General features: G+C 42.5%; 1 protein-coding gene across 1 annotated transcript; it reads left to right on the forward strand.

Moving 5' to 3' along the window:
* Positions 1–24,480, forward strand: LOC108801843 (properdin-like). The gene is made up of 9 exons (XM_018573758.1): positions 1–14; positions 3,047–3,247; positions 9,827–9,981; positions 12,147–12,317; positions 13,053–13,247; positions 16,179–16,352; positions 18,459–18,650; positions 22,425–22,533; positions 24,342–24,480. The coding sequence occupies exons 1-9, from the start codon at positions 1–3 to the stop codon at positions 24,478–24,480; spliced, it is 1,350 nt and encodes a 449-aa protein (XP_018429260.1).
* Positions 24,481–24,706: the final 226 nt, after the last annotated feature.

The following is a 24,706-nucleotide window of genomic DNA, read 5'->3' on the forward strand; positions in this document are numbered from 1 at the left end:
ATGTCCCTGAGATGGTGAGGCAATGCTGGGTGACTCCCTTTTTTAGGGGTAGCAGATGCCCTATTGTTTATTTGTGCCTATAAAGACTCTAGGCTAAGTCAGGACATATGTCTGTTTATTGTAATAGGTATATATTGTTTTGATTTGCTTCGCTTTAAAATATTTTCTGAAGAAAAGCTTGTAAAATTCATCAACTCCATTGTTTTTATAGAAAGTATAGTGAATGTGCAGCAAGCATACATTTGTAGTTAGTAATGCACTGTTGCCTAATGTAATTATTCAACTTTCACATTTTACAGGTTTCTTTGTCCTTTTATATTTTGTTTTTATATTTAATCTAGAATTTTGTAAATGAACGACTTGAGGCAAGATACACTTTGTTGCAACAATGACTGCCTACTGTTTCCCAACTGTTGAAATATCAGCCACACAGAGAGGTTGTTTTTAGTATATCGGCCAACCATATTGCTCGCTATATACTGAGAGCGCCACAACCGGGACGGATCCCGACAATACTGTCGAGATCCACCCAGCTGGCTGATTGACAGCGGGCTTTACCTATCTAGAGGCAGAGACAGCTGTACCCGCCCCCTCCCCGTCTGTTCCTCCAGTCAGCGCTGGAGGATTGGAGAGGGAGGGAATCCCTATGGGGAGTGGTGACTGACAGTCATCGCTCTCTGCAGGGAGATGATCTGGAAGTGAGCAAGCGACAGTATGTGTCCGCTCACTTCCCGATGAATAGAGCCTAGGTGTGACAGTTTCAATGTCATACTTAGGCTCTAACTATGAGGATGAGTATATATAATTCATCCTTTACATTATTGCACTGGAGCCCTGAGAAAACTTCCACTGACTGCTCCTGCCCTGCCCTGCTACTGGAGCCCCAAGAAAGCTTACAGCTATGGGGCACACATGTTCCTCCCATATTTTTAAGGGGGCAAAGAGAAAAATCTTTTTTGGGCAAAGCTTCAAGGGTCCGTTCACACCAGCAAGCTGCACTGAACGCATGGCCGCTGGTGTGTGCTGACAGCCAACATCCCGATGGATCGCACTGTTTGCTTTTTTTTTAGGGCACTTCATTAAGTTCTTCAGCACAATGTGGTATAATGTGGTTGTACATTACTGTATGCAATACTTTTTTTAAGTGCACACCACCGCTAGACGATGCTGTGAACTGAACCCATTTTAAACAAGGCAGATTGCCTTGTCTGTGCATTAGGACTGTTTTCTGTCAAACTCCAATTTCTCGAGTTCCCCAATGATGTCACGTCCGATTGACTTGCCAGTAAGAGGTTTGGATGAGTTGGCTCTAGTGCGCATGAGCCACCTGCGGCATTCTACTAATCCTCATTGAGTTCGGCAAAGCTCTTGACTGCGCCTGCAAGGCTTCAGAAGGTCTCCAATTCTCTTTACTGCACCTGCGCGGAAGGACACTTGCCTGACCCTGGTGGTCATATTGAGTGGGGCAACTCCGATTAATAATGTGCTGGATTAGTTTTGCCCTAGTTGATTATAATACTTCATTGCTGTCTAGTATGTATATAGGAAAATGCTATGGGTGGCGCACGCCCACTAGAGCCAGCTCATCCAAACCTCTTACTGGCAAGTCAACTGGATGTGATGCCATTGGAGATCTCGAGAAATTTGAGTTTTTGACAGAACTGCACTGGAAAAGACAGCGAGTGCAGTCCCAAATGCATCTGGTGCAAATGGGCCCTTAGAAACAGGACACAACCATGTCCTCCTCACATAGACCATAAAGAAATACTGTCCCCCACAAAATTAAGTAACGTGTGCTTTGTTTACCTTAACGTGCCTGCTGTAAAGCCTGTGTTAGTCTCCTGTGCGCAGAGAACAATACCACTTTAACTAGTTAGCACTCTTAATGAGAACCCCACATGATGAGACAGAAATAGCTGTTTGGAAACAATAACATGTTACACACAGTGTCCAGCTATGAGATTACACTCACCCACCAAGCCCAATGGACAATGTTTTCTGTGCACTTTTTCCACTAATTGGTTTCCCATGGACATTTAAAACATAAACATAAAGTTTATTTTATGACCATATTTATGCATGCATCACTTATTAGTCCAATGAATATTATTTACACCCTCACATTCCTGTGCGTGCCAGGCTGCTGCCTGTTACACCCCCAGTTAGAACGGTCATTGGACCTGTACAGTACTTAGGCAGCAATTTGCAAAGTAAAAGGCCCATTCACATCTGCCCCAGAGGAGATTACAGTCTAATGTGACCACAACAGTCACAAAAGCAAACATACACAGGCTCTATTTGATTAGAAGCCAATTAACCTCTTGTAGTCAGCAGCACTAATGCTGGGATTGGGAGGGGCAGCACCCAGGCCAGGCAGGTGTGTTGTGTTCACATGTGTTGACAAGTAGCATGCTGACCGAAGGATGTGATGACTTCATCAATGTTTTTCTGCTCTTTCACTGTCCAATCACAGGCTGAGGCAGGGACATGACTTATCGATCTTGCTTAAAGGAATTCAAAGGTCACAGCAAATACATAGTGAACGACTGTCCCAGATTTGCCGGGATAGTCCCGTCTTCTATCAACCTGTCCTTCCTGTCCTGTGTCCCGGGTTTTGTCCTGCTCAGTCTCTACCTCTGCCCAGCCCTGCCCTAGCGTTCCCTCCGCCCATTCATATGTAATCAGGCACATGATTTACATATCAATGGAACACAGTATTCACATATGAATGGGTATAATTGCTATGCAAATCTCACCCAACCCAAGTCGAGCTTGTTCCTCGTGCAGATTGTGAACTTGTCAAGGACTAGCTATATGGCTATATGGTTAATAGGTGTGGGATACAGCTTATGGAAGTTCAACACAGACATACATATTTATTTTTCATTTTTGACCATTGATAACCTTTAACAGAGAAAAGTCAGGTCACCAGGTTCCTGTGCTGCCTGGCAGGGCTTTGTGAATCTCAAGCTTGGAAGGAGAGAAATACAAATACTTTGTAGGGCAGAAAAGCTTCCACATCCTATGTATGTATCCGTTTGTCTAGTGTTGTCTATTGCATTCTACCAACACTTTCTGTTTTTTTCCCATCTTTAGGATCAGATGACGTTTTGTGCTATGAAGCTGTGAATGAGAATACTGGGGAATGTGAGGATTTTCTTGGAGATGGTGTGCTGGAAGTAGATTGTTGCCTGAATTTCAAATATGGCTTCAAGAGAGAGGCTCGTGGTCAGTGCCAGTCATGCCGGTGAGTCTCTTTCTTCCTAAAAATGGAGGAATCCTTTAACCCATTTACTGCCAGGCCCTGCTCTCCACTTGTAGCCTCAGGTGGCTAATTTTGTACATCCCAAGAAAGTTGTTCAAATGTTTATCAAACAATATTTTCCAGCAAATACACTAAAATCATTAAAGCATACAAACACAGCATAACTTACAAAACTCCTACAAAATCTAAAAGCTAAAACTGTATTGAGTTATAAAATAACATACATTTGTAAATTGGAAACTGAAAAAAACCCAATTTACACTAAAAATCTGGTGGTTGTCTTTACACCTATGGGTAGTGGTGATGGACAATCTGTGTACGGGCTGCGTTGGTGTGTGTTGCTATAAAATGAGGGAATGCGTCACAATGTACTGATGTGCATAGAGTTCATAGTTACATAGTTAGGTTGAAAAAAGACACAAGTCCATCGAGTTCAACCTATAGAGATGAGAAAGAAAAGAAAAAAAAAAAACCTAAAACAAAATGCTATGCCCATAGTTACCCACTGTAGATCCAGAGGAAGGCAAAAAAAACCCTACAAAGCATGGTTCAATTTGCTCCAACAGGGTAAAAAAAATACTTCCTGACCCCATAAGGCAATCAGATATTCCCTGGATCAACAATCTCTGGTGCTTATTATACTTATAAGAAGTCAATATCCAGTAATATTCTGTGCATTTAGGAATACATCCAGATTTTTTTTTAAGACAATTAACTGAGCTAGCTACAACCAGCTCCTGGGGGAGTCTACTCCACATTTTCACAGCTCTAACTGTGAATAATCCTTTCCGTATGCAAAGATGAAACCTCTTTTCCACCAGATGCAAAGAGTGCCACCTTCTCCTTTGCAGTGACCTTAACGTGAAAAATTTGGCACCAAGCATATGGACCATTTATGTATTTATACATAGTGATCATGTCCCCCCTTAATCGCCTCTTCTCCAGACAGAACAAATTCAGGTCCGTTAATATTTTTAATATATATTTATATATAATATATTTTTAATATCTTTCTCCCTCACTGACTCCCCCAAACATACTTCCCCTAGAGTGTATGAGGCATGCATGTTTTTAGTCCTCAAGTGCATAACTTTACATTTATCGACATTAAACCTAATTTTCCAAATAGATCCAATCATACAGTCTATTCAGATCTGCTTGTAGGTTGGAGACATCCTGTAAGGACTGATTTCCACTAAATAACAGAAATAGTACTTTTAATCCCCAATTCTATGTCATTTATAAATAGATTAAACAATAAGGGACTCAGCACTGAACCTTGGGGGGACACCACTAACAACCTGTAACGAGTCCCGAGGGTTCAAACCGCTCGGGTCTCCCCACATGCAGGGACAGCCGATTTGCGTTCCACGGTGGAACGCAGAAGCCGCTCGACTTCCGGATTGCGGTGCGAGCGTCCTGCGTTCCATGGTGGAACGCGGAAGCCGTTCGTTATGGCAATTGACTCCTCCCTCATTCCTGGGCTATTTAAAGCCCCAGCTGAGGCAGTATGGCGTTCAACTATTGGAGTCAGAACGCCTGCTGCCTCATTGACCCTGAACCCAACCACTTGCACCTCTGCCTCTATCAGCCCTGCCTGGGAAGGACTCCCCCTGGACCTGCCTGAGGATCTGCTGCTTGGTTACAGTCCAGAAGCTCCTAAACGCAAGTATCCCTCCGGGGAAGCCTGAAACCAGACCTTTTGGTATTATAAAACTGGAGTGGATAGAGACTGTATTGAATACCTGAACTGTACCTAAAGGGGAACTCCCTGGCATATCAGTGGTTTATTATCCGATTACTACCTGTATTACTGCAAAACGTATCATCCATTCTCAGTTAGTGAGATATTAGGCTATGACGCAATAGCTCTGCATTTTTACTTGCTTTTTGGTTACATACGGCTGTGATGCTAGAGTCCCAAACGCCCCGTTTAAGATTGGGAGTGACGCCTGGGACTCGAACCTGAGAAGCAGTCTCCAACCACCAAACGCGTGCTACACTCCGCAGTTGTGATCCCCACTTGCCACTACAGCAGTCGTGACAGAATAGTTGAACCCTTTAAAAAATGGATCCAGTGGAGCTAGCCCGCCACCTTGTCACATTGTCCCAGAGGGTGGAGAACCTAACCACGTCTATGCAAGACCTACAAGTGGAAAACCAGAGACTACGCACCCTAGTTACACAAAACAACGACGCCACTCGGGGCCGGGAGGGTCCTGAACCCAAGGTCTGCGCCCCTGAACCTTTTTCAGGAGATAGGAAGAACTTCCGCCAGTTTGTGAGTTCTTGCAAACTACTGTTCGACCTCCACCCCCGAACATACCACACCGACCGCATAAAAGTTATGACCCTCATCTCATACCTTAAAGGGGAACCCAGAGCCTGGGCAGAAACCTACCTAGAGGAAGACGATGACTTACTAGATTCGTTCCCCCATTTTCTGGATGCAATGGCACTCCTCTACGAGGACGCAAGCAAGCAGTTGACCGCTGAAACAGCGATCCGAGGCCTCAGGCAGGGTAAAAGACCCATCGAGGATTATATTGCGGAGTTCAAGCGTTGGGCCAGAGAGACCGAGTGGAACAACGTCGGTCTCCGTAACCAGTTCCGCCTCGGCCTCTCTGAGGCCCTAAAAGACGAGATTGCCCGAGACGACTTACCCCGCACATTGGATGACCTGATCCACCGCTCTGTAACCATCGATAGGCATCTCAGGGAAAGGAGGGCAGAAAGGGTCTATGGCAACGCTACAGTCCCCCGAAGATCCAGATCACCCCAGAAAGAGGAACCCATGGAAGTCGGCACTGTGCGTGGACCCCTCCCTATGGCCGAGAAGAATAGGAGGAGATCTCTGAATCTGTGTCTCTACTGCGCTTCCCCTGATCACACTGTAGCCACGTGTCCATTGGTCAAAAGGCAGACTGAAGGTAATCTCTCTCATATTTACAACCTTACTCCTAGTCTTGATCTACATAATCCTTACATTTAAGTTTCTCTCACTCTGCAGTGGGACCAAGAGAGGACCATCGTTAGAGCTATGGTGGATACAGGAGCCTCCGGAAATTTCATTGATCTAAAGCTAGTAAAGCAAAATAAAATTGCTCACGTGTTGAAGCAGAAGCCCTTGTCCGTGAGTTTTATTGACGGATCGACCTCCCAATCAGGCCCTATAACCTCCCACACCCAACCGCTGCTGGTGACCTGTGGAGAAGGGCACAGCGAGTACTTGGTATTCGATGTTATCCCTTCTCCCATGTTCCCAGTAGTGTTGGGTCTCCCTTGGGTGACTTTGCATCACCCCACTATAATGTGGTCAGAAAGAACAGTCCACTTACAATCTGCTTACTGCACAGAGACGTGTTACCCCGTCTCTCCTATCATGCTAATCACCCCAGAAGGGTTGCCACCCCATCTTCTCGAGTTCTCCAATGTCTCCAATGATGCTCCCCCCCCCACGGACCCTATGATTGCCCCATCGAGTTGATTCCGGGCAGCCCCATGCCTACGGGACGGATCTATCCCTTATCAACACCCGAATTGGCTCACTTGAAGACCTATCTGGACGACAACCTGAAAAGAGGTTTCATTCGACCTTCCACCTCCCCTGCTAGCGCAGGGATGTTCTTCGTGAAGAATAAAGACGGTGCTCTACGGCCTATAATCGATTACAGGGGACTAAAAAAGATAACCATCAAAAACCGTTATCCGCTCCCTCTCATGCCTGAACTCATCGAGAAACTACAGACGGCTCGAGTCTATACCAAGCTGGATCTCAGAGGGGCTTACAACCTTATCCGGATTCGAGCAGGAGATGAGTGGAAGACAGCTTTTCGGACCAGATATGGGCTGTTTGAGTATATGGTGATGCCTTTTGGGTTGTGCAACGCACCTGCCACGTTCCAGCATTTCGTGAAGACATCTTTCGGGATCTGCTGGACGTCTGTGTCATCATATATCTTGATGACATTTTGGTATACTCAAACAGCCCTGTCGAACACCGGAAACACGTTCGGTGGGTGCTGGCCCATCTCCGGGCTCACTCATTATACGTCAAGCTGGAGAAATGCCTGTTTGAACAGTCATCCATCTCCTTCTTGGGGTATCAGATCACCCCGGAAGGAATCCAGATGGACCAGTCCAAAATTGACTGCATTCTAGAGTGGCCGATTCCCAAGTCACGGAAGGCACTACAGAGATTCTTGGGATTCTCTAACTATTACCGGAAATTCATCAAGAACTTCTCGGCTATAGTCAAACCTCTGACTAAACTAACCAGCCCAAAGTTCTGCCGTAACCATTACCTTGATAGTGTTGGTTATGCGTTTAGATGAAGCACTGAGATCTTGAGGAATGCTGAATTAATGTTCTTTTACGCAAGTAAAACTTAAATCAGAATACAGCATTTTGCAGGAAACATATTGATAGAAAAAACAGCTTCCTGTGTATCATAGATAAGCATGCACATAGAGAGTAACATTGCACTACACTGCCATCTGCAGCTCAAAAGACAGATTACAGTCAGTAATACAATCAGTGCATATTAGCATACACTGTTGCATTTCCAACAGATAGCAGTGAAAAGGTTAATGTTACACTTACCACATACCAGTTCCAGAGCAGTGATTTAAAGTTAGATGGTGCCCAAGAGACACAGAATATGACAGGTTGTATTTCTACCCTCTGTCCCTCAACTTCACATATCTTCAGCTGCTTCCCATAGTCATGGACACAACTGGAATAGAATCTCTATACCCCACAAGCACCTTTATGTAGGAAAGCGTAGGAAACCTCTTTTCAGCTCTCCAAGCAGGAGGAAAAGAACAGCAACAGAGACACTTTTCTATATTAGCGTGATAAAGCTAAAGACTAGAACTGTTGGCTTGGTATTGCAGTCTGTGTTCCTGTCCTAAAGCCGGGTAAATCTCTCAAACAGGATCACCGACAGCTATAAAATTCCTATAAAGGGGTAAAGCTGGTCATGCACTCTTATATTTCCTTTGTTCAACCAGCCAGCTGAACGAAGAAAATATAACAGATTCCTCCATCAATGGTTACGATTGTTGATTGAGGAATTTCCACTGCTTTCAATGTATTCTGACAGCGGCTGGCGGCAGCCTTCTTTGGCCGATTGAAGCTCCTTGAATCAGCTGATCGGGGGATGCCTGCCAGAAGGGTGCTGACAGCAGCACCCACAGTGGGAATTTGGGCCGGTTCTTGATGAAATTTGTATAGTGTATGGCCAACTTAAGTGCTGTCTGGTCTTAAGCAGGAGTGATTATTTAAATTTAGAAGCTGTCAGACTGTATTCAGTCTGATCCTAATTTGATAGCTTAACTCTATGCTGTCTCTCCTAAGCTCTGGTGAGCATTTGCTTCTGCCTGCTGCTGGGAAGTGTCCCCAGTAATAGTGTGGGAGAACGCACTAATTAGATAAAAGAATGTTTGTACCTCCCTGACCAACCACTAATAGGTTTATGGGGCATGTTCGGAGAGGCTATAAATATTCGAGGAGTGACCTTGGGAAGTTAGTTCTCCCCAGAAATGTGACCTGGTGGAGGGGAGCTGTTGATTGTTGGACACTTCTAGGCCTGCTGCCGAAAGAGGGAAGCCATGTGCCTAGACTGAGTCCTGGGGCTCAGGCTCAATGAGTTAAGCTTAAGGATGGAGATGAAATTGAGAAAATTCAAGAGGTACGGGGAGCCTGGGAAGTTGATCCTCTGCTGAAGCATAGTGATTTCTTCTGAGATAGATTGGTAGCTATTACATCAAGTCTATTACAGGCAGGAGCTAGAGTTACAGATTGCCTTACTGGCTTAAAGGTTCTCTATCTGTGAAGGCTGCAAGTACTTTGTGCTTTATTTTGGAGTCTACAACATCCTGGGTGTTAGTGCGCCCTAATCCTCTCTCACAAAGTTTGTTCAATAAAAAGTTTGAGCCCCACATCATCCGTGTGGAAATCAGTTTTATCAGTCGCCACTGGAGGGTCAGCAAGTGCTTTTGTGGCAGCAATGGAACTGTACAGCCTAGACAGGCTAGGAGGGACCGATCTATCCAGCCACTCCTTCAGGGAGTGGCTGGATAAGTAATTTCTGCCTAAATCATTTTGGAGATAATGTAATTCTTTCAATATACATTTTAACAATTTTATTTAGGTTGTGTTGAGATGAAAATCTCATAGCTGGTTATAAATAAAGCCTATGTAATGATAACTTTTGGAAGTAAAGCCAATTGGCAAAACAATAAATTCCAATTTAAAAGCACAACAGAGGACCTACCATTTCCCCTCACTCAAAAGATTAAAAATAATTTTGCCTGAACTTGCACTTAACGTTTAGTCAATACATTAGGGTGTAAACTTCTTCAAAGAAGCCATAGCAGGCATGACATGGAGGAGGAATCCAAAGTGTCCATGTTCCTGTGGGAGACACTTCCAAGATACAGAATAATATCTAACCTGCATGAAGGAACTATGAAAATGGGGTCTGTTCTTGGCTGAAGATAAATGCTGCATGTTTCTGCTGCTATTGTATATAAATCAGTAAACCTATTTGTCTTTTAGTCCAGCAGAGTGGAAGGAGTGGGGTAGCTGGAGTCCATGTTCTGTGTCCTGTACGGAAGGAGTGCAGGAACGAAGAAGGACCTGCCGTGGACAAGGAGACTGCCCAGGAACCAGTGTGGAGGTCCAAGCCTGCGTTCTGAATGAGTGCTGCCCTGGTGAGTCCTGAGGAACACATCCCTCAATAGAATAGTAGAGGGAAAGCCATTTTGCTTCCTAATACCAGTTTTTTAGCTAATAAAAACCCTTGTTTTTCCCCATGCCTCGTAGCAGTTTTTTATTTTCTAGGTGCACTGCACATCTCACGAGTACAGTCCCCCATCTGTAACATTCTGAGAATGCAGCCGGTTTCTGTGATTTATGCAACTCCTGTGTGCATGCTAGTGAGGGACACATTCAGCAAGGGGTCCCTGTGTAGATAATATACTTAGGCTCCCTCCCCACCACTAGCACCCAGCAAAAATATAGAACTGTAGTAGCACATTATATTACTCTGCAAGAACAGAGAGTACAACAACACATATATCACACAATAAACATTTTAAAAATTAAATTTCACTAGATCTTCAAATTGGATGGTGAGAACTCCTTGTAAGGAACTGGTGACAAAGCCTTCCTGGGGGTGGACAGCTGTGAGGCCCTGAGGGCTTGTTCACACCAAATGCAGAGCAGATGCAGAGTAGTTACAGAATGCATAAAAAATGCATCCAATGTATTGCAATGGTATTTTGGGCTCTAGTTCACACCAGAGCGTTCAGTTCCGGAGCATGTGGGAGAACTGCAGCATGCCCTATTTTTTCTGCTCTGGAAAATGCATGCAAATGCATCAAGAACGCATGCAAACACCCTGGAACACACTGAAAGCCCATTTTAGGCTAAAAAAAAAAAAGAAATAAAAACAAAAACCGGCCCGGAGCACGGCAAAACGCGGCAAAACACATTGCACTGCATTCGCAGAAACTCATACAGATCTGGTCTGCATTTGGTGTGAACAAGCCCTGACTTCTCCACCAGTTCCTCAGAAGACCATGAAGTTGAATAAAAGCTAATTTATTTGCAAAATAATGTTATGACTATATAGGGTTTCCTCTTCAGCATTCAGAGCTACATGCACTTTTTTGTTTTTGTTTTGGGGGAAAAAATCCACTTTAATTTACCAGCTACATTGGTAGTTGGTGTAAATGCCTTCATTACATTGCTGTTCAGTGGAAAAATGGCCTTGTTACATTGGTGTTCAATTAAGTGCCTCCGGTCATTGGTGTTCAGTGGAGGAAGGCTCCATCTAATGATATCGGTGTCACTAGATGAGGGCCCCATTCATTGGGTCAGTGGAATAAGGGCCCTCATTTATTGGTGGTCAGTGGTTTGTATTCCTAAAACAGGAGTTTCTCTGGATATGCTGATTCCTGCATCCCCTGGAACTATGAGGTCAGGTATGGCCCACACATGTGGAACCTGGTAAGGGTATTTTCATTCTCTTAAAGTGCATTGACCATCATCTGGTTACTGAGATTCTAAGGGCCCATTACAGATGGGGGCATCATAGAGGAAGAGCATTGTGGGACTTGAAAGCAGAAGTAGAGGTATTATCAGCTGGGGATGGTGTGACAAAAGAAGTCTGGACCTGTATTCGGCAAAAAAGGGCACTGTGTGAGGTAACTGTGCATAATGTGCAAGTATACTGTGTATACTTGCACATTATGCTGATACCAAGACAAATTCTGGTACTAACACTTGTATTAAAAAAATTTAAAAAACAGTGCAAATGCAGCCCAAACATTTTTATTTTTGGATAGAGTGGAGAAGGATTAGAATACCTATCAGGTTATTATTGCTGTCTGTGTAATTATTAGGGAGAATCACCCTCTTTATTTGTCCTGTTGACCATTAGAACTAAAAGTGAAAAAAATCCCAAAATCTTAGTCGTCACCAAAACAGGAATATATGAGAAACCTTCCAATGGGGACACTAGTTCTGGTGACCCTGCTGACTACCAGAGATTTCTCTCAATTTGGAGGGATTTCCTCTCACTCCCTGTTGTGGCTATAGGAGAGGAGGTGAAAGGTAATTTCCCCAGTGGGACACAGATAGCAAAATATACTGATGGGGTCATAACTCTTTCTTACTGTATAAATAATGTCTTTGTTCAGCTTTCAGAATTTGTGCTAGTTCCACATTGTGACTGACCTGCCCTGGAGCTAAGCTAGATGGGCACTGTCAGCCAGGGAGGTGACAGGTTCTCATTATACAACAAATATTGCATATTATTATATAGAATGTGAACCTTTTGTTTCAGTTGTAATTTGTTTGCTGTTTTCCTCAGTAAACGGAGGATGGTCTACCTGGTCATTGTGGTCACAGTGCTCAGCAACTTGCAAGGCTGGACAGAAGCAAAGAACCAGGCAATGCAATAACCCTCGTCCATCCTGTGGAGGGAGATGTATCGGCCCTGAAAAAGAAGTGGATATATGCTATACTAACATCCCCTGTCCCAGTAAGTGGCTTGAATAGCACTGCTCTGTGATAGAGATGGGGCCTCCCTTTAAAAACAATTAGAACAAAGGCAGTGCAGGAAAAAACAACCAATCAGATAGCTTCTGTTTACAAAAATAAAGCAAACTTTGTATTTATAAGCAAACTTTAAATTTGTGAGGGCTTTAAGGGCCCATCACAGTAGCCCATCTGCTAAAACACTGTGTTTTATTGGGCAAGCTAGTGAATTGTGTCTCCGTGTCTCCAGTGGGAAGATTTCTCCTTACTTCCTGTGTATTTACTGGGCGCAACAAAACGGAAGTAAAGGTAAATTTTCTCGGGCATTTCTCTGGTAAATTTGATGGGCTTTAGATAGCACAGAAAGTGAGGGGAAATCACTCAATTGGGCGACAATAAAAATACATTTTCTAGTAGATTAAGTTTAAGAATTATACTGTTCTCTGTGTGTTTTCATTTGGGAGATTTCCCCCCACTCCCCCACTTCCTGTTCAGGTGATGGATGTTGGGCAAAACAGGAACAGAAAAGATACTTTAATCTGAAAGGACTTTCTTTCCAGTGGGCACAGAGATGACATTTAAAATCTGACAGAGGTTTCAACCCTTCCCAACTCTATTTTTTGCTGAAGTTGGGCTACAAATGACGGTTGATAAAAGGTCACATGATATAAGAGTACCTGTATGATCAACAATTTCAGATGCTACGTAGGTTATGCTGATCTTTTCAATCTTTACACAGTTCATGGTCAGTGGGGAAATTGGAACCCCTGGCAGGGATGTTCCTCCAGCTGTAAAAACGAATTGGGGCCTCTGCCAATTCAAAAACGTTTCCGTCTATGTAACAATCCACCACCATCTCACAGCCCGCCAGGAAACCAGTGTGATGGAAAAGCTAGAGACAGTCAGGTCTGTGACAACCTTCCCTTCTGTCCAGGTAAGACTACACTGTACACTGTACAGAATAATACAACCAACATGGCTTCAGTAAAGACTGTTAATGTCAAACCAACCTATTAGTGTTCTATGAAGAGGTGAGTGGCAATCTAGACAGAGGAAAGCCAGTGGATGTAGTGTAGCTTGATTTTGCAAAAGCATTTGAAATAGTACCTCATAAACGTTTAATTTACCAGCTTCAATCTTTAGGCATTGATGAAATGGTGTGTACTTGGATAGAGACCTGGCTAAGTGAACGTGTCCAGAGAGAACAATAAATGGCTCATTTTCCAAGTGGTCCTCAGTTGACAGTGGCGTGCCCCAGGGTTCTGTCTATGAGTCATTGCTTTTCAACCTGTTTATCAGTGACATTGGTATTGCTAATAATAGCAATATAATTTAATTTTTGCTGACAATACTATCATTTGTAGGATAATAAAGTCAACAGAAGACATAGAAATTGGGATGCACCGATACCATTTTTTCGGTATCGAGTATGAGTACCGAATGCTGATACCGAAAGTGCCATTAAGGAAGCCGGGTGGCATGTAATGACTCGCCACCCGGCTTCCAGATTAGCCTGGGAAGCCACTTCCATGCTAGCTCATCACCATGTATCAAGGAAGCATGGAGCCGGCTTTCTGGCCAATGCGTAAGACGGGGGCAGGTAATGACTTGCCGCCCGGCTTCCTCATTGGCTAGCCTCCGACCAGTCAGGAAGCTGAGCGGCAAGTCATTACACGTCACCTAGTGACGAGGGAGCATGAACCCGAGTGGCGTGTAATGACTTGCTGCCCGGCTTTCTGTATCAGGATAGGCATTAGGAGCATTTGGGTGAGTATGAGTACTCGCCCAAATACTCGGTATCGGCACCGATATCAATACTAGTATCGGTGCATCCCTACATAGAAATATTACAGGAAGGTTTGGATAAAATAGGGGGTTGGGCATCTACATGGCATATGAGTTTTAATATTAAGAAGTGTAAGGTTATGCATTTTGGACTTAAAAATACAAAAGCGAGCTACTCCTCATTAATGGGCGTTCCACTTGGGGAATCAGAGGTGGAAAAAGATTTGGGAGTCCTAGTGTATAAAAAAGGGAATGTATTGTAAAGACAAATCCATAATTCTGCCCCTTTACAAAGCACTCATCCAGCCACATCTTGAGTATGCGGTTCAGTTTTGGTCACCAGTCAACAGAAAGGATGTCCTTGAGCTGGAGAGAGACGAGAGAAGGGCGACAAAGCTAATAAAGGGGTAAGGGGTCCTAAACTATGAGGAAAGACTGCAAGCTTTAAACTTGTTCACTCATCAAAAAAGGAGACTGAGAGGGGACATGATATTAATGTACAACTTGTTTAATGGTGATGGGATAATCAGTAATAAACTGTTTACTGTCAGTTTAGTCATGTATACAGGAGGCCACCATCTGAAACTGGCAGAGAAAAGGTTTAATCTTAAACAGCAATGGGGATTCTTTACTGTGAGAAAATTGTGGAACTCCCTTCCACAGACAGTGGTATTAGCTGAAAGTATGGAATCATTCACAAACGATCTAGATACTTTTTTCAGCGCACAGGATATACATGGGTACAGGTAATCTTAGTAACAAACATACACACACACAAAACCCAAAGGTTGAACTCAATGGACCTTTGTATTTATTCAACCGTAACAATTATATAACTATGTAACTATGTAATACAAGTGGACCTTTAAGTAGCGTTACATGCCTAAATGAATAAATCCCTCACATCTCGCCATATATAGTAACAGTATCCTTTTTGCAAAAATGATTGTATTATATTTACTTTGATTGCCTATTGTGTTTGGTGTTCTGTTTTAAAATGCATAGAGGACTCAGTATCATACTTCTTCCAAAATACATGGAAGCTGCAGATGCTTTGGTACCTTTGCACTTACAATGGGACATACTGAATATTATAGCATTAAATAAACTGAGAGTGGACTGCAGTACCTGGAGACTGACAGATAAATGTCTTTATATGTAAAGACTATGTGTGCCTCTTGTCAATGTTTACAAACCATTTTAGTTTCCAAATGCTTAACCCCTTCATGACTGAGGCCCTTTTTTCATTTTTTGCACCCATGTTATATTCCACATTTTAGGCCTGAAAATGACGTAAAACCCCCCAACATTATATATTTTCTGAATGCCAAGACCCTATAGAATAAAATGGTGGTAGTTGAAAATTTTTATGTTGCGCAATATTAGCGCAACTCCTTATTAAACCCCAAAATTTTGTGTCAAATTTAATTAAATGCCCCAAAACACAACAAATTACCATTTTTTTAAATGAAATATAAAAGATGAGGTTACAACGAGTAAAACGATACCCAACATGCCCAGTTTACAGATTGCGTGCGACCGTGAAACGGCGAAAAACTGCAGTACCCCAAAAAGTCAATAAAAGACGCTTTAAAAGCCCCCACAGGTCATCAATTTAGAGATACCCCAAAATACTGGCCCTAGAATTATTGCTCTCACTCCGGCGTGCGCGGCGATACCCAACATGTGTAGCGCGTTCGTCGTTTTCATGCGTAGGCGCACCCGACGCGTGTTTACCTGGCGACGCGCGTGCTCGCGTGGGCGGGGGTCTTTTACATTTTTTTTTATTATTATTAGATTTATTTTATTTCATAAACAGACTCCCGGCGGCAAAAGTCGCCGGGAGTCTGTTTAAACAGCCCCGATGCTGGTGACGTACACTGTACGTCGTCAGTCACGAAGTTAAATTTGCTGGAAAAAAAGTCTGTGTCACCCACCCCAGCCAATACAATCCCAGCCATAGTGTTTGAGGTTTGAAAATAAATGGGATGTCAGGTATCGGACAAGGCAGTCACATTTCCTTCAGGTATGTTCAGATACCTTTCTACGTGGATACCTCATCACTGATATATTTCTGCAGTGGGTGGAGAATGGGGAGCTTGGACGAGAGACTCGGAGTGTTCGGTCACCTGCGGCATTGGGCGGGTGAAAGAAAAGAGGACCTGTGATAACCCGCCTCCTCGTTATGGGGGAAGATATTGTGAAGGTTCCAACACAAGAAATACCATCTGCAACACAAAGGTGGCATGTCCAGGTGAGTAGAAAGTTCTTGGAACCTTTTTGTAGGTTGGTACTACACAAAAAAAAAACAATCTGGCAGTAAGCTGGATCAAATGAGCAAATGGTGTAAAGGGATTGGGCTGCCCTAAACATATCTTCACCCTTTGCAATTTAAAGCAGAACTAAGGCTTCCCATTAAAAATAAAAATGTGTTGCAGCTGAATTCCCCCCCTAGTTGGTGTTTGCAGGCTTGAGGTGCTCCTTACTCATTGTTTCATTCTGAAGCTTGAAGATCTTCAGATTACCTCTTACATTAACCATTCTTGACACCTTCACACTGTTCCTACCTGTATCCCTCATATTAAGCTTCCCTATGATCCTAATGCTTTAACCCAGGGGTGTAACCAAGAAACATGGGGCCCCATAGCAAAATTTTGATAGGTTAATTCTCTTTAGCAGCTTGTGGCGTCAACTGTGACAATATATGTCAATGACATGCATCAAGAACATGCACTGTAGTACTGTCAGTATAGTCAGTACTCTACAAGAGGCCAGATATTAGCTGTTCTATAAGGTTTTAGCTGAGGACAAACACTGGGATTTGTGACTGCCTTAGGCATACAGAGTTCATTTCATCCTGTAGCAGGGCAATAAATCTAAACTGTTATTGTTACACTGCTACTGGCTATTGTTACGCCACTGCTTTAACCCTAACACTAATCCTTCCTGTTACTTTAACACTAGCCCTCACTGTAATCCTCACACTAACTCTATATTTAACCTTTATGCACTGACTCTCCCTGTAACCCTAACACTAATCTTCCCTAATACCTAACACTAACACTAATTCTCCATGTGACCCTTAAAATAATCCTCCCTGTAACTTTGATCCTCCCTGTAACCCTAACACTGACCCTCTCTGTAACCCTAATATTAACCCTGCTTGTAATCCTGACACTAAGCCTGCCTTTAACTCTAACACTAACCCTATAACCCGAACACTATCCCCGCCTGTAACCTTCCCTGTTACATTCTCATTAAACTTCCCTGTTACCCTCCCACTAACCCTCCCTTTAATCATCACACTAACTTTCTGTGTAACACTAACACTAGCCCTTCCTTTAATCCTCACACGTTCCCTTTAACTTTCACATACTGACCCTTCTTGTAACACTAATGCTAACCCTTCCTGTAACCTTACCATCACTTCTCCATGTGACCCTCAGACTAACCCACCCTGTAAGCCTATCAATAACCCTCCCAGTAACATTTCCTCTAACCTTTCCTTTCCTATACTAACTCTCCATATAACCCTTCACACTTACTTATGCTGTAACCCTAACCCCAACCCTCTGTATAACACTAACACCAACCTTCCATGTAGGCCTAACAATGATCCTCAGTGTAACCACAATACTAACTTTCTCTGTAAGCCAAGATTTTGCCCTCCCTGTAACCCTAAAGGACTGTGTGGACATTCTTTTGATTACATTTAACAGATTTTGCATTCCCATACCAGACTAAGGAAATGCAAAACCAGCTTGAAGCAGGTCAAATGCAAGTCATGAGGAGCTCAACTGCAGGTCAAATGCACCTGTCAATTCATTCTGAATCTTAGAAGCATCTGAAACTAATGACAAACTGATACGAATGACACAAGTCCAATTCTCATCAACAGAGGCCCTAAAATTAACCCTCCCTGTAGCCCTAACACTCCCCCTGCCTGTAAACCCAACACTAACCCTCCTTCTAAACCAAACAGAGACTCTCCTATTAACCCTAACATTACCCTTTGTAACTTAAATGTTTTATTTCATGCACACCTTTTCTGCACTAGGATCCTCTGCTCTCAAGACCAACCCTTCCTTCACTGAATGATACCAGTGCCCAGTGTCAAAATCTACTATTTTGTGATTTTGCTGTTTCCCAGCAGCTCTTAGAGTTAGAGTGTGCTCCAGGAAACAAAGAAGTGAAGCTGAGGGTGGGCACTAAGCTGGGTATATGAGCCATCATATTAATAGTTTACCAGTAAAAAGGGATTCTTTCTTAAAATGGGTACAATTTAGTTGCTTTGTTTTGCTGTGTATTCTTAGTTTGGATAATTATGGTTTTGAACTCCCAATTCTGTTCTCTCCTGCAGTTGATGGACAGTGGTCTGAGTGGGGCGATTGGCCTACATGCGTTCGTCTGGCAAAAGAAAATATTACATGCAAATCCAAAGCGGGAACACAATCCAGAAAGAGGACGTGTATTGGAACGAGCCCGGATGGGAAGTGGTGTGAAGGGGACTACAGGGAAAGTCGCAGTTGCTATGACATTGAAAACTGTCCCTGTAAGTATTTAATGATTCATGCATGACTAAGAGCTATTCCCATTGGGGTACAGTTTAATGTACAGTTTAACCACCAGATATATTACGCAAAGGCTATGCATACATTTTAATCTGAAAAGCAGCTTCTGCAGGTCGGTCCACATTCCTCCATCTAGCGGGTGCCAGCCCAACTTGCTTCTGTTGAAAATTTAACTAGGAAAGGATAGGGGCGTTCCAAATGTAATATGTGGCTTCTTTTATTAATATTCATTAGGCATTTCAAGGAAACATCAATACAAAATTCTTTAACGCGCTCCACCCACACATACACTTTTTTCCTTTTTCAGCTGCCTCTAAATTCGGGTGTAGGATTCCCCCATGCAACTACATCTGAGGTGCAGTGATCTGAAATCCATTTTTTTTGCACTGTGATTGTATCAGGGACTTCTAAAGAAAGTAAGAAGCATAACATGAGAATGGAATGTGAAGTCTAATGGGATGTTTTTGCAGAGTATGCTTGCTGGCCCTAGTGTCAGTAAATGTATGAAGCCAAGGCTCTGTTGCTTACCTCTGGCAATTAGTTCTAGATAGACAACCAAATAAGAAGACCTCTGTCCTCAGAGGATTCAGACCTCTCAATCATTAAAACACAAGGCCATTATTGGAGACACTTTAGGCTACACCACACATGCTGTACATACTCTGCTCAGGTTGTTTTCGTATAAGCTTTCTAATGGACACAAAAAAAAATGTAAACATTGCACTTCTTTTTTCATTAAAGTAGATCTGAAGACAAAACTTTTTGTTTGTTTAGCAACTGAGCCAGGTGGGAAATTATCAGTCGAACAGTGACTGTCCTATCAGGTACAGACACTGTTCAGCTGCACCACCCTATTCAGGCAGTTGTGGATGCTGAGGCTTCTGCAGCTGCTGAATACAATAGCCAGCGGGGAGATTCCTCCTTCCACGCTGTATAACATGGATAGTGGAATTGATTGATTTTCTCTCATTCAGACAGTTTCCCACCAAACAAGTGTCCTCATTGGACCATGTCCTCTCTGTTACACTCTGTATTACACTGTGACAGCTGTGGCCTACACTCTTCAGCTCTTACAAAGCATCCCTAGAGGTGCCCATACACCTTACGATTATCGGACAAAACTTTTCGTCCGATGATCGAACCGTCGTACGATTTTCGTACGGCGGCCCCATCCTGCCCCGATTATCGCAAAGTTCAATCAGCGGCAGTTAAAAAAACCACCTGGACGAATTGCGGTAATCAACCACACTTATTTTCGTTTGCGCATGAGCAGTGTTAATCGTACGACTTTTGACGGACGGAAACGCCACCAACCATGCGAACATCGTACGATCGACCAAAGTTTTCAAACATGCTTGAACGTCAAAAGTCGTACGATTGTACAGTACTATCGGTCGGGCACTACATTCACACGTTACGATTGTCGTAAGAAAAGTCGATCGCATACGATTATCGTACGATAATCATAAGGTGTATGGGCACCTTTACAGCTAAATCTGGGTGCTTTGTATGCAAACAAACCTATGTGATTTCCATGATTGGCTTTAATTTTAATCACATAAAAGAGGACAAGATTGACTGATTTTAGTTTCTTAGTATAGAATCGCAACTGTCAGTGACAAGTGGCCTCAGAACTAGGAGTGCACATAGATGCATAATTCTAGTTATAAAATAAAATGTAGGTTAAGGATCTCTCGTCACTGGAAACCATGTACGGAAATGCTAATCTACAGATTGTGGGTGTCAGGTGCTGTCCTGGGACCCTGATGTACTCTACTATCCCCCTAAAATCTCTAAAAGTCTTTACCTAGTATTACTCAGTGTTTACTTACAACTAAGCAGGCCACTCACAGGACAGCAATCAGGCCTGATGATTGAAGTCTGAGCACTGAATTGTGCGAGGCAGGAGGAGTGTACACCAAAAATGGAAATGCTAAGCTTTTATTGGGGTACAGTTTAATGTACAGTTTAACTTTAAGGGAATCTATTTTTCACACATTTTCATTATTTATTAATTGCACATTTTTAAAAAAAAAATTTTAAATTCTCTGTAGTAAAGTGAATACAAAATGTTACATAGGAATATTTGACAGTTACCACTTGCTGCTAACAGGTGGAGCTGTATGCAAGCAGACATTCTATAAAGTTTTTTGCAGCTGAACCCCCACTCCAGTGGAAACAGTTTACAGAGACTGTCAAAAGCATGCGAGCAATGCTGTACGGTCTTATTAACACAGTATGCTTGCCTGTTGAGTGTAATGAAAACAGAGGTTTATTTGTAAGATAAGGATTTCAATCAAAATATTTAAAACTATTATATGAAACTTACAGTTTGTTATATAAACATAAAAAGATACAATAAAACTGGCCCCTAAACTATCATAATTTCCATTTAAGACAGTCCTGGATTGGGTATTCTCGCCAACAGCCAGTAAAACAAACATAAAAGAGAGAGTCAGGTTCAGAAACTGTTGTATCAAATCAGCTTCCATTCACACCGATATGTAGGTTACTAATGAATTCAAGTCCAACTACTAAAGGTTCCTGTATGACAGTCTAAACAAGTTCCGAATCCATGTGATTCTCCAGCCTTGTAAAGTAAACAAGAAACTTCCTTTACCCTCCCTGACTGATCCAAATCCTCCTTCATGTGTGTCTCACACACTTCCCTCTCAGACACTGCTGATCAATTTGGAAGGGTTTCAGCAACAGAGGCAGTGCTGTCCGTCCAGAAAGTAGAGGGCAGGACTGGATGTGGCTAGGTGCTAACAAGATACAGGCTTCTGCATTGGCAGCGACAATGCTGCTATCTACAACCCTGCAAACCTGGTGGAGGCAGGTAAAGCCTACATGAGAGTGGCAACTCTACTCTGAACTCAGGAGCAGTGCAGCATTGTTGCCACACCATCACAGAAAGAGGCAGGAGATGGACTTGACTGGCAGAATTACCAAGTATTTGTGGAACTTTTAGGGGGATAAAGAGAAAACTGTAAGTGCAGATGTGCTTTTAATTAGCTCTTACACTTGTTTTTTATGAGAGTTCCGCTTTAAACTTTTTCTTTTTCAATGTTTTTATTTTATTTTATAAGAACAGGAGATTATAACAACAAGTATGGTATGAATAAAGTACACAGGTACATATGAAAGTATATATAGATCAGATAACATAAAATCTCTCTTCTGAAGCATAGTTGGTCAAAAGATTATGACATATTAAGGTACAAGACAATAGAAAACTGTAAACTCAACAGTATGGCAAGACCGTTACTTAAGAATCTTAAGGAGCTTATACCACTGAGGCACACCTCGGACCATGGTATATCACATATCAGCATAGCTCCTACAGGGGGGGTGACCAGACAAGAAGGTGAAAATTAGGTTTATTCAGAAAAGAAAGGAAAAATAGCGGGCAGGTGGACCTGTATGGTAGATAGAAAGATGGCATCAAGGTGAATGGGCCAGACCCCAGGGGAAGGATGTGGATTCATCATAGCCATTGTAGATGGTCAAAATCCATGTCACTTTAAACTTTTCACCCTGTAGACTATTATGAGCAAACATCTTAAATTCTTATCATGTTAACTTGTATGTTTGCGCTTATGTAGAGAGGAGGGGGAACTCTGCAGGGGAAGACAATAGAGATGTCCTGGCTGATCAATAGTTTCCCCAAACAGGCATGACAAGAGCCACTAAGGCAAGGCTACACACATACAGAGGTTCTGATAGTGAATGATAGTGATTGTTCTTTGTTTCAGTAAAAGGTGTTTGGTCTGAATGGACTTCCTGGGGACTTTGCTCCTCTCCATGTGGATGGGCTGAAAGAACAAGACATAGGGAATGTCTGCCAGTGTATCCAGATTATCCGTAAGTCAATTAAAGGGCGGCTCCATCTTTATACCTATTGTTTACCTCTTCTGGAGCATATTGTTTGCTAAATGTTCTGTTATCTGTATAGCAGTTATAAAAAGTGACCATGTTGTCTTTGGAAACTGTCTCTGCTTCTAATTCCCTAAAGACTTCCCATCCTGCTTGTCTCCAATGAGACATCAATGTGGGAAACAATCATAGAAGTGATTTGTTATCCTGAATGACTAGCTCTGCACTGCAAGCTCTGATAGAAAAATGAGATCAAACTTAATTCCAGTTGTGTGAATTGGTTTACATTTACACTGTATTATTATTATTATTATTATTATTATACAGGATTTCTATAGCGCCAACAGTTTGTGCAGCACTTTACAACATAGGGAAGACATTATAATAATTATTACAATACAATTCAAGACACAATGGTAAGAAGGGCTTATATTGTAACCACTTAAAGTGGAGCTTTACCCATATCTTGAAAATAACAAACACATCTTTAAAAATGTTTAGAAATTACAATATACAAACACATACTTCTAGATAACGCAGGCTTTGTATTCTTTACATACCTTATTTCTCTTTTCTTCCCCAGTCTTCTGACAGTGGCCATTTTTACTAAGGGCAGCTCTCCCTTTACTTCCTGGATTTCTAAGCACATGTGACAAGACATGTGACTGGGCATGTGACTAGACATGTGACTTGGACATGTGACCATGCACATCATCTCAGGGGAGGAAAATGCCTTTTCCTGAGATGAGATTTCCCAGCAATGCTCTGCTGATGTAACCTTCCCAGTGTGCATTGTTTTGGCAAACTGAAGTCATTTTGCCCTTTCAAAGCAGGAAGTGAATGCTCTGCAAGTGTAAGTATTTCACAATCACAGCATTTTACACCTGACATGTCTATGTTATTATTAATCATCAGACATAGAGGGATGCGTTGGCAGAATTAGATTTTTGAGTGTAAAGTTCCACTTTAAATATTATATATATTTTTTATTACATTCAGCATTTATGTGCAGGTTGCATTTTGTACGCAGCCCTGGTGTTTTGAAAGCACTGGAGTCATTGGAAATGTAGTTTAAAAAAAATGGAACCACCATTTACCTCTCATTTTTAAAAGTTTTAGTGCTCATTTGAAAAATGGGTTGTTTGAATATCTCCATAAAAGAAATAGAATTCTGCAAAAACATTTGCTAACATCTTTGACATGTGTGCTCTTACTATCATGCAAAAGAGAGCCCAGTGGCTTTAGAAAATGAAGTGCAGTTAAAAAGATAAATATGGAGGATGACTTCTGAAAATAATAGTTGCTTGGCTACCCTGCCAACCCCCTGGCTTCAGTGGTTTCAAAGTTGTTGAACCGGAAGAAGTAAACAAATCAGGAGTTCTATCTGCTCTTTGATTTGCCTGGCTGTCTTTTTATTCTGGGAAAGCTCAGAAAAGGCTGAAGTCAGAGACAGCCAGGCCAATGGCATTTTAGTAAGGAGCTTAGGCATCCCCTTATGTCTCTCATGACAGGTTTCCTTTAAACCTCCAATCCAGAGCTCTGGTGGAATGTCAACTAGTGGTCTGCCAACATTAATAACATTTCATGTATGTAGCCAATAATTCTGAACCCTAAAACCCAATGAGCCCAATGATATGGATGTCATTGCAGATGCATTGTCACAACTCCCAGTAAGGTCTGTGTGCTTACAACCTTCAGATGATGATTAGTTTGCCTGCTGGCTGCACTTGTGTGCATTATCTTAGCCGTCTACACTGCTTTATTGAATTCATATGTCAGACTTTATGTTCCTTCAGATCTATTGTAAATGGAGTCTTAAAACAAGCTGAAGCCTTCTTTTCTGGAACACCTATAGTATCATGTAACCCAATCAATGGAGAAACAAAGAGAGTGGAGGAAAGAGTGGAATGCAAGAACCTTCCTCCCTGTGTATAAATGGTGAGAACCACAAATGTACATCTTATAAATTGGCAGTTAGAGTTCTGAGGTACCCACAGGAACAGTCAGTTTTAGCACATATAGCTGCCAATATTGTCAGAAAAATTGTGAGGACTCTATCTTGTGTAGCGCTCACCCCCTGAAGGAGCCGCTGAATAAACCGGGTATTTCTATTCCCCTACACCAATGTACCGCCCAAAATGTGGATCCACAGCACACCAAC

The sequence above is a fragment of the Nanorana parkeri genome, unplaced genomic scaffold (genome assembly GCF_000935625.1).
Source record: "Nanorana parkeri isolate BGI_ZX_2015 unplaced genomic scaffold, ASM93562v1 scaffold2524, whole genome shotgun sequence".
Classification (NCBI taxonomy): Eukaryota; Metazoa; Chordata; class Amphibia; order Anura; family Dicroglossidae; genus Nanorana; species Nanorana parkeri.